The 10,941-nt window shown below is 48.8% G+C and overlaps 1 protein-coding gene across 1 annotated transcript; it reads right to left on the bottom strand.

Moving 5' to 3' along the window:
• Positions 1-4,627: 4,627 nt before the first annotated feature.
• C1QTNF6 (C1q and TNF related 6) lies at positions 4,628-9,001 on the bottom strand. The gene is made up of 3 exons (XM_056847238.1): positions 8,948-9,001; positions 6,215-6,464; positions 4,628-5,175 (listed from the first exon to the last, which is right to left on the bottom strand). Exons 2-3 carry the CDS (start codon positions 6,456-6,458, stop codon positions 4,628-4,630), a joined length of 792 nt encoding a protein of 263 aa, XP_056703216.1. The 5' UTR covers positions 6,459-6,464; positions 8,948-9,001.
• Between the last annotated feature and the right edge of the window lie 1,940 nt (positions 9,002-10,941).

Raw genomic sequence — 10,941 nt, 5'->3', positions numbered from 1 at the left:
GTCCTTCCTCCAAGGAAGAGCACTTTAGCTGGACAACAACCCTGTGAGGGATTGAACATATGGAGCTGTTTTATACCAAGACTGATCTGGAACAGCTCAGTGTTGAGTGGCAGCTGCAATTCAGGGTCTCAGGCAGAACAAAATCTCTCTTAATGCCTGCCACCAGAGAGTCTTTGGTCTTTATGTATGGGAGTTTTACCTTAGGACCCACACTTTCCTGTTGGGAATCTATACACCAGCAGTCTCCAAGCTCAAACCAAGAAGAATTTGAGTCCCCGCCCCTTGAAAGGCTGCTTTGTAATTGGCTGTAGTGAGAGAAAAGTCTACCCGAAACCCAATTGCTGCATAAAAAAGCATTTTAAGGACAAAAAAAGGGAGCTATCTGAAAGGAACGGGGCGGGGACCCAACCCTCATTTTAAAAAGCCTTTCTTCTGCTCAGAAAGAATTCCAAGGAAGCAGGAAGCAGTTGAATTTCCGCCCCTTGACACACTGCTTTGTGATTGGCTGTAGGGCTTTCTGTGAGAGAAACCAGGCTTCCTTGTCCCACACTTTGCCTTAAGCATGGGGATTTTACCCGGGCTGAGCTCAGGGGAGATAGCAGAATCAGGTTAACAGAGGAATGGGAAGTCCCGGGATTTGTGAGGGCTGGCAGCGAGGTCATCTCTAATGGAGGAAAAACTCATGCATAACTCCAAAGAACAACCAAGACAGACTGGGGGTGAATATGAGTGAAAGTACCCATGCACAACCGACCTTTAATTGGAAGCATCAGGCTTTGCACCTAGAAGTTTCTACATGCAGAGAACTTGTTATTTCACTGAGTCATAGCCCACCCACTGAACGTCATGTCCATGTGAGTATTAGAATCCCAGGCTTTCTCCATCAAATTCAAGCATTTCATCTATTTCTTCTAAGCAGGTCTCCCTCGTTCACAAGCACCCTCCCCTTTGGCATAGACAAATGGTGCAATTCTTAAGGAGTCAAATTCTGCAGCAAATTCTGTAATGCATAAGTAGTCGCCATGTGACACCACGGTGTCAGAATGACCCAGAAGGAAAGAAATCAAGGAAGAAAACCCATCTCAAAGTGCAATAAAGAAGTTTTAATATTTAGAAAATATGAATATATATATATATAAATATACAGAAGTCCTCATTGGCTGTTGTTTTTTTTTTGTAAAGCACCATAAATCCCATAGTCAATTGTGTCTGTGTTATTCCATGTAACTCCCAGTAAGCACCAATTATTCCCCAGTAGCCTGGCTTAGCCCCAATGGGGCTTCTGTAGCACCAAGTATCAGAAGCCTCGTTTAGCACCAAAAAGCAAGCCAACAACACAACAAGATACACACACTTTCCGGTGTCTTCTTGGTAGTCATTGCTAAGTAGATGTTTCTCAGCAGCAGCAGCATTTGAGAGCTCTGCCGAAACGGGAAAGGAGGCGAAGGCTCGAGTTCAGAGCTCAGGTCTGGAAGTTATTCAGTGCTCGAAATTCGTGTTGTTCCCTAGAGAGACACAGGGACGCCAAACATTGTAAATATACAACATCTGGTTTTCCAGCCTGTGCCTTGCGGAGGAAGAATTCAGCCTGTCACTCAGTCAGTCCAAACCTTCCGTATCTGAATCAGCAAGAGGCTTCTTCAGGGCTCTCCTCTATGTAACCCTGCTCTGCAGGGCTACCGAGTCACTCCGGTTAAAATTCATGTTTCGGGTTGCCTCCAAAACTTATCTAGGGACACCTCAATTTTGGCAGGGTAGTGGTGTTGGATCTTTTTCTATCTGTTGTCTTAATAGATTTACAGTGCAGTCCTAAGATTAGTTATGTCCATCTAGGCCTATGGCCTTCAATGGACTTATAAGAGTGTAACTCTGTTTGGGATTGCACTGTTTTTCACATGGGAGGGGAGGTTTGTGTGCATTTCGTCATTAATGCATAGAAGCTGCTTTTAAATACAGTTAACACACCAATTCTTGGCATTCATATAGCACATTAAGAGTCTTCTTAGAAATTCTTTCAGTAATCCTGACAACAACCCTATGAGGTAGGTCAGCATTATTATCTCTATTTTGTCGATGGGGAGGGGGAGGCTACATGGAAGATGAAATGGTTTGCCAGTAGGATGTTCCCTTTGTATCCTCTGAAGTGACTCTGACTTGCTGTGCTGTTTGGGTGAGGAAGGAACCCTGGCTCATTACTGTGTGGACAAGAATGGCTCTTTGTGGTATTACAATAGATGGATAGAGAAAACACCCACTACTGCTTGTTTCAATACTGGATAGCTATGACCTGTCAGCTTCCTCCCTATTTCCTGATGCAACATATGGATTCTCAGGGGCTAGGCTATATGCCTGATAGGTACATGCAATTTCCTTTGCACCTACATGCCTGATAGGTGCATTTCTTTTAAGAATGAATATGGAAACCAAACGAAGTTCTTAAGAACCCTTCTATCATCCCCCTCCCCCAGATGAATTCATTCTATGGATTGGATCCAGAGTAAACTAACATTTTCTACCAATTCCCCCTGTGCTGCCTCGGAGGGTGGTGGAGTCCCCGTCTTTGGAGGTCTTTAAGCAGAGGCTAGATGGCCATCTGTTGGGAGTGCTTTGATTGTGGGATCCTGCATGGCGGGGGGAGGGTTGGGGGTCACTGGGGATGTGGGGGGAGGTATTTGTTAATTTCCTGCATTGTGCAGGGGGTTGGACTAGATGACCCTGGTGGTCCCTTCCAACTCTATGATTCTCACTGCGGACTCCACTCAAGCCATCCCTCTGTCTCCCTGGAGATCAGTAAGCTGCAGTGGGAGGCAGGAAAGTTCCATTCCACTACTGGAAAATTTAGTTTAGGATTTAACCCCATCTCAAGACAAAAATGAAGTGAGGCTGTGGGAAAATGGTGACTGGAGGTTTGGGGGTGCGTGGGTTGGGTCATTTTCTCCCTGTTGAGCAAAGTGCAGCTTTTAGGTGTGTGTGTCCAGACAAGGCTTTAAATTAGAAAACGTGTGGAGAAAAGGGTTAAACCCTCCCTTTTCCAGCACCATAACACTGAACAGATCCCTCTCCCTAGGGGAGAGTTGCTTTTGAAAAATCACAGCACACTAGATATCCAGTCATAGATCATCTGCTCACTTGTCTAATTTGGAGCTAAAAAGAAGGGCTGGATGGGAAGGATTTGTACTATTTCCCCATTCCTGGAAAGTGCCTTATTAGGGAGGCCAAGGACAAATAAGGGTAGATCAGCACAGACCCATGGCCTGCCTCCACATGTACTAATGATCCTATATTCCCATGCTGATCAGAGGTTGATGCAAATGATGGCATCACTCCTTTGATTACACTCGCCTGTATTTTTGGCCCACGTTTTGGACGGGAATTAGAACTGGTCAGCTACCAAGTTCCTCCCACATGGTGCAGTCCAGCTCACAGTGGTGCAAGATGGTGCACCAGTGATTTCATGCGCAATATGTGTGCTGGATTTCTGGCCTTGAAGAGAGCAGCGTACAGAAGATTTCTAGGTTTCAATCTAGCCAACTGCATCAGAACATGAAGCCTAAACAGGATGAGCTTTAGGTCCCTTCTAGTTCCTTCCCCACCCCCACCCCGTAACAATGCAAAGTGCACCACACGGATTTTTAACTTATTTGTCAACTGGAGCAAATTCTAACAGTGACCTTACACAATTGTAAATGGTTATTAGTTCATGGAGGATGGGCCTATACCCGCACAGAGATTGGCTAACTCAACTTAAGAACATAAGAAAAGCCATGCTGGATCAGACCAAGACCCATCAAGTCATAAGAGCATAAGTCCAGCTGTCTGTTCACACAGTGGCCAACCAGGTGCCTCTAGGAAGCCCCCAAACAAGACAACTGCAGCAGCATCCTGCCTGTGTTCCAAAGCACCTAATATAATAAGCACGCTCATCGGATCCTGGAGAGAATAGGTATGCATCATGACTGGTATCCATTTTAACTAGTAGCCATGAATACCCCTCTCCTCCATGAACATGTCCAGTCCCCCCTTAAAGCCTTCCAAGTTGGCAGCTTGATCTGATTTGATCTGATAAGATGAGGCCTGCACAACTTGTGACCTGCCATGTATGGCAGCCAATCAGGGTCTGGACAGACTGCTTTTTTTGCTGCAAAAACAGATTTGCTGTCAAGCACCTTGTGGGCTGCTATTATGTGGCTTGGAAACTATACAAAGACTTAACTAGCTTTAGACAGTTCAACTCAACAGGTAAAACTCCCCCCCCCCTTTGCACAAACAGGAGTGCTACTGATTAGGAAATGATCGCTAGAACATCTGTGTATCAACAACCGTCAAGCAAGGCAAAGCCTGAGACAGTAAGTGAGAAGGATTCAGGTCACCTGAAAATCCCTACTCTTAACTTCAGGGTCTCCTCCAAAGCGAGCAGGGCTACAAAAGTCAGCAGGAAACTCTGCTTGGAACAAATGACACCTTTCTGTCCAGAAAGGGAGCATCGGCTCTTCTCCCAGCACCGCATTCTCTAGAAATGTCTCCCAAACGCCCAAGCCCTTCCGGTTCTTCTGTGTGCGCTTTGCAGCAGTTGCAGGCAGTGAAGCGAGGGCATGGGCAGCGGCAGAAGCGCTCGGAAGGAAAGGAGTTACTCGAGGCTGGGCTTAATCAGGTAGCCGCTGAAAGTGATGTAGATGTCCACGTCGTCGCTGTAGATGGCATTGTCGCGCTCCCGCTTGTAGAGACGCACCCAGACCTCGTCGTTCTCCCGCAGCTCCAGCATCAGGCTCTGGCTCTGCATGATGCTGCGGTCGCTGGGCTGGGCATAAAGGATGACTTCCTCCTGGTCGTTGCGCATGACATGCATGTAGGTCTCCTTGAAATTCCAGGTGTGGACGTTGAGGCTGAAGAAGTAGAGGCCAGCCACGTAGCAGTAGAACTTGCCCTTGAACATGTCAAAGTGGCTGTAGAGATTCACAAAGACGGTGTCGAAGATCAAGGCCTGGTACCCCTCACTGCTGTGAAGGGCCTTCTTACGGCCCACAGAGAAGGCGGCATACTGGTGCTTACAAGGATCCCCTGGGGCACCCATCTGTCCCTTGTTCCCCTTCGGGCCCTGAGCTCCCCGTTCACCGGGGGGTCCTTCTTTGCCCCATTTCCCAGGGATTCCAGGCTCTCCTTGATCTCCTTTGTCTCCTGTGGAGAGAGGGAAAAAAGGGGCTGTGGGCAGAATCTCAGGATAACAACAGCTTGTGGGTGGCCTGGAAACCCTGTCCCATGGTGTGCTTACATGCTTCAAGAGCCCTCTTGGCAGCCATGGTAAAAGGCCGCCACAGCTGCCAGCGGTGTGTTTGGAGGGGGGAGCAGAATGCAAGGCAGGGGTTTGGAAGCAGCAGAGCGTTTCCGTAGACTGAAGGATTTCCTCCCACAGAACATGATTTTCTTGCCTCCTGCATCCCTGCTGCTGCTTAAAATCCTACCCCAAATGCTGCTTCTGGAGAACTGGAGACCTCCAAGAACAGCATGTCGGGGGGTGGGGTATTTTGGGCTTCAGCTGGTGAGGTGAGAAAGTCCTGCTCCATGGGACAGAAACCTTTCATCTGTGGAAACACTCCAGTGGATCCAAGCCAGGGGCCACAGGTACCAGCCACAGCAACTCTGGCCCAGATTAAATACTTGAAAACATAGAGAAGGAGAAGCACAGAGAGACCAGGGAAAGCCGCGTCCAATGAAAGTGTAATAAGGGTGTTCAAATTGTGGCTTGGGAGCAGCAAGTGGATCTTCGATAGGAGCCGGCTTGGTGTAGTGGTTAAGAGTGGTGGTTTGGAGCGGTGGACTCTAATCTGGAGAGCCAGATTTGATTCCTCACTCCTCCACATGAGTGACGGACACTAATCTGGTGAACCAGGTTGGTTTCCCTGCTCCTACACATGAAGCCAGCTGGGTGACCTTGGGCTAGTCACACACTCTCAGCCCCACCTACCTCACAGGGTGTCTGTTGTGGGGAGGGGAAGGGAAGGTGATTGTAAGCTAGTTTGATTCTTCCTTAAGTGGCAGAGAAAGTCAGCATATAAAAACCAGCTCTTCTTCTTCTTCACATGCTTTGCAGCTCTCACATCCCTCAGGCATCTATGCTCTCTCCCCCCATGAGTGGCCATGTTTCTCTCCTTATGTATTCCTTCCCCCACATTGGGGTGAGGATAGAGAAGGGAGGCAAGGGGAAATGTGCACTTACCCTTCAGAATGGTGAGGTTGATATACGGACGGACCTCTGGCATTACATACGGTACAAAGCGAGGGCTGCTTGTGCCGGGACTGGTCTCCGAGGAGCCGGGGGCATCCAATGAGTCACAGCAACGCCTGCAGCCATTCAGGGTTGCTGTGAACGGTTGGGGGCCGGACTCATCCCTGGGAGCCCCAAACACCACCAGTGGCAACACAAGGAAAGCCAACTGGACTCGCCTCGGCACGGTTTCCATAATGACCTGGAAGAGAGGAAAAGGAGAATCAAGGCACCAACAATGGGGGTGAGAAGAAAGGGTCAGATCCTGTGCCATGAAGCTCCATGGCTCCATCTTAGGCGGCATCCACATAGCGATGATTCCTCACTGTGCCCTCATTGCTGCTGGGAACCCAGAGGCATTTGCAGCAGAAAGGAGCGTCCATACAAGGATATTCTTTGTGCTTTCCTTGATACCCCTTGTGCCTGCCATTCCCTGCCCCTAAAGGGCTTTTTGCCAGCTTAAAAAAATGGTAGTAGCTATATTACTGTAGTGTGATGTCAGAAAATGTGCCATAGATATAAAAACACTTATTTCTTCCCCACCCGCTGGTAGGAAACAGGTACAGCATCAGTTATAGTAATGTGCCCATGTGTGTGTGTGTGTAAAGTGCCTTCAAGTTGCAGCCGACTTATGGCGACCCCTTTTGGGGGTTTCCATGGCAAGAGACTAACAGAGGTTGTTTGCCAGTGCCTTCCTCTGCCCAGCAACCCTGGACTTCCTTGGTGGTCTCCCATCCAAATACTAACCAGGGCTGACCCTGCTTAGCTTCTGAGATCTGATGAGATCAGGCTAGCCTGGGCCATCCAGGTCAGGGTTAATGTGCCCATAAGGAGAGGTATATGTGAGTCTGAATTCATCCCTGCTTTTGGGATGATTACTCTGATACCCTCAACTATAGATGTGGATATTAGTGTCGGGGGAAGAGGAGACTGCATGTGTAGCCTATCAGCACATGTAGAGCCCAGCAACAAGGCAAATTGTGCCCCAGACCATTTAGGGTTGTGAAAATGGCATGGGGAGTAGGCTTGCCAGGTCCCTCTTTGCCACCAACAGGAGGTTTTTGGGGCAGAGCCTGCAGAGGGCAGGGTTTGGGGAGGGACTTCAATGCCATAGAGTCCAATTGCCAAAGTGGCCATTTATGCCCAGGCATAAGCTATGGGGCACCATATTGTGTAGCCTGAGACTTAGGGCCTGGCTGGATGACACTGGGAGATCTGTGATGAAATCGCCCCAGTGTATTTCCAGTCAAAGAGCAGCTACTGCATGAGGAGAAAGCCATAAACCATCCACTTCCACCCACTTTTGCCAATTGAAAGTGATGCCCTGCCCCAATCTCTGTGCCTGGAGGGGGAAAAATAGGCCTGTCTTTGTAAAATGCTCTGAAGATCTCCAATACCTTGTTCTGTTAGGCCCTAAATTCATTTGGCAGTGGGTCACAGTGAATAGCCCAATTTAGTAAATAGGACCAATACATATACCTTCAAGATACTTCTGAAACAGCTACAAACACAAAAACATGTAGACCTTCGTGGAAGAAAACTGTACCCTTATTAAACTGCCAACTCCAATGTTCAAATGAAGGGACTCTTGGAAGCACCAGTTTGTCCCTAACATTTAATCATTAGAACTTAAGTCTTTCAGAAAGCACTGCTGCACAGAAATTCCACCGTGTAGGTTGACATTTGGAAAAGTTGAAGGCAGCAGGAAGAGGAAGACCCAACAAGAGATGGACTGACTCTATAAAGGAAGCCACGGCCCTCAGTTTGCAAGATCTGAGCAAGGCTGTCAAAGATAGGACGTTTTGGAGGACATTGATTCATAGGGTCGCCATGAGTCGGAAGCGACTTGACGGCATTTAACACACAGGTTGACAGTGCAATCCTAAACAGAGTCACACCTTTCTAAACCCAGACTTCACTGATTCTGTTTAGGATTGCACTGTTAATAGCCTACATTTTAATTCCAAAGTAGAAGTGCAATTTAGCAATCCAAGCAATGTCCATGTAGCTTGAAAGCACAACCCCAAAGCCAGATGCCTTAATGGGACAACCTGCCTCAGTTTTGTGTTCGATATAATGGGGCAATAATAATCAGAGCAAAAGCAGAACAAAACCCACACGTCAAAACCCAGCATTCACAGAAAAGTCCCATTGTTTGAGTGAGCAAATCATTAGAAGACACGTTGAATTCCGCAGGGCTTTCTTTCTTTCTTTCTTTCTTTCTTTCTTTCTTTCTTTCTTTCTTTCTTTCTTTCTTTCTTTCTTTCTTTCTTTCTTTCTTTCTTTCTTATTCTGAAAGGGGAAAGGGGACCACTCTTCTAGCAGTCAATACACGTACCTACCTCTGGGCAGCTTCTGCAGTTCTCTAACAGGAGCTAACTTCTGCCCTCCCTCGGGTGTAGCTGCCCCCTTGCATCTGAGAGCAAAATCCCCCGCATCCCCCCCTGGGAAGTCTGCAGAGTGCTTTGAAGGCAAACTTTGCAAACTTTGCAGAAAGTGGAAGAGGAGAAAGGAAGGGGGGGGGGCCGCGAAGGCATGTGCGTTTGATTAATTACGCCTTGGCTCGAGTTTTGCAGGCTTCCCAACGCAGGGCGCTCTAGAGGGGCTGCAATAGAAGCGGGGGGGGGGCATCAAGGGCGAGGCTCCCATTCCCACCCCCTGGGCCACGTCGCCCATCGGGCTCACCCTAGAGGAGACGCGCCGCTTCCCAGCCTTTCCGGGATCCTTTGCAGCTCTTCTGCCGGCTGGCTAAGCCCTCCGGCGCGCTGGAGAGCCTCTGCTAGCGGAGCCAGCCTGGAGTCCCATTGCGTTAATAGCTTGCTGTTGGCAAAGGCGCCTCCAACCGCCGGCTCTGGTGCCCAGCCTGGCGGAGCCTCTCCTCCTCCTCCTCCTCCCTTCTCTCCCTCCCGTCCCCTTGCTGGGTTTGGGATCGGCAGGGAGTGTTGCGTTTCTGCCGCGTTAACTCTTTCCTCCGCAAAGGGAAACATTGCACGGATTTCAAAGCCCTGCTGCTCCGAATCCCGCTCTCTTATTCAAGCCCCCCACGCACCCACCCACGTCCCAGATCCCGTGCCCAGTTCACACGCGCAGAAGAATGCGGTGGCAGACTCGTGAAGCGGTGGAAGAGACCGCACCGCTTAAGACTGGTGGAGAAATGCGTGTTCAAAGATTCCTGCAAATAGAAAACCAGCACAGCAAACAAAAGAGAGGAGGGTGGAATCTTTTCTCTGACTATGTAAACGTTCGGTTTGCATTGCATTTTTAGAGAAGAATCACACGGGCCATTTTTGCATGGTCAATTTTGATGCTCGCTCAAAGCTCTTTTTTAAAATGCGACTTTAAAAATCCCTTTGCAAAACGAGAGGTTCCACTCCCGCCACTCTCCTGCTCCTTTGTTCCTGTTTGCATAGCCATTAGCATATGTATAGCTAACGCGCCTCTGTTGTTTTGCATTGTTCCTTGAGGGGGATTCTTCGCGGCAAACACCAAAGGTCGTGTTAAGTGGGCTCTTTAGTAATGCAAAGCAGGTATGCGCCAGCTTCGCGGTCACTTCCGGAATGACGGTTCAGCGTGCAAAATTTTAAAAAAATATGCAGGGCAATTCAGCCTGGAACGCGCTGCTAATTACCATGCAAAAATGGCCATGAACACATGAAGCTGCCTTATACTGAATCAGACCCTTGGTCCATCAAAGTCAGTATTGTCTACTCAGACCAGCAGCAGCTCTCCAGGTTCTCAGGCAGATGTCTTTAACATCACCTACTCGCCTAGTCCCTTTAACTGGAGATGCTAAGGATTGAACCTGGGACCTTCTGCATGCCAAGCAGATGCTCTACCACTGCGCCACAACCCCTCCCCCAGAGAACTAGAATCAGAGCTAGAAGAGAATCAGAGAACTAGAAGGGATCCCAAAGGTCATCTGGTCCAAACCCCTGCACAATGCAGGGAATTCAGTTGCCTCCCCTACTCCACGCCCCCAGTGACACCTGCTCTATGTGCAGAGGAACAGAAAAAAATTCCGGGAAGGAACAGTAAAAGCTGGAATTTGGTACTTGCATTGTACAACATTCTGCAGCATCAGGTTTCTGCCGCCGCATTCCCCACCTTTTTCTCCTGCTTGGGCAAACCAAGATTTCCCAACCAAAACATATGGAGTTCAGGTCCTCTGTCTTGAAAGCCGTTTCCACGGTGGGGATCAGTGATGACTGGTGCCTAGATCCCGGGGCAGTAACTGGTTTCTTTAGCGGACCAATTTAGTGGCACGCTGTGACGGATAAGGGGTTAACCAGCAGCAAGAGGTGACAGAGCAAGAGTGGACGGAGCCAGAGAGCTGACACTCTGAGCTGGGAGAGACAGAGAAAGCATTCGCAGTTTGGGACCCAGCCTGACAGGAGGGCTGTGATAGGATTTGAAGCTTGGGACCCAGCCTGAGAGGAGGCTGAGAAAGTAGTGGAAGCTTGAGACCAGCTAGAGAGGGCTGTGTGAGATTCAGAGCTTGGTAGCAAGACCAAGCGGAAGCCAGACTATACTCTGTGAACCTGAGGGTTCAGTGAAAGCCAAAGCTATTGACACACACAACCTGTGGGAATGACAGGAGTGCGAATTGGGTTAGAGAGGGCCCGTTCTCAAGTCACAAGGGGAATTAGTCTCTGAGGTAGAGCTATTCCAGTAGCAGGAAG

The sequence above is a fragment of the Euleptes europaea genome, chromosome 3, assembly GCF_029931775.1.
Source record: "Euleptes europaea isolate rEulEur1 chromosome 3, rEulEur1.hap1, whole genome shotgun sequence".
NCBI lineage: Eukaryota > Metazoa > Chordata > Lepidosauria > Squamata > Sphaerodactylidae > Euleptes > Euleptes europaea.
Note: the sequence above shows the minus strand (reverse complement) of the source record. Positions and strands in the feature narration are given on the sequence as shown.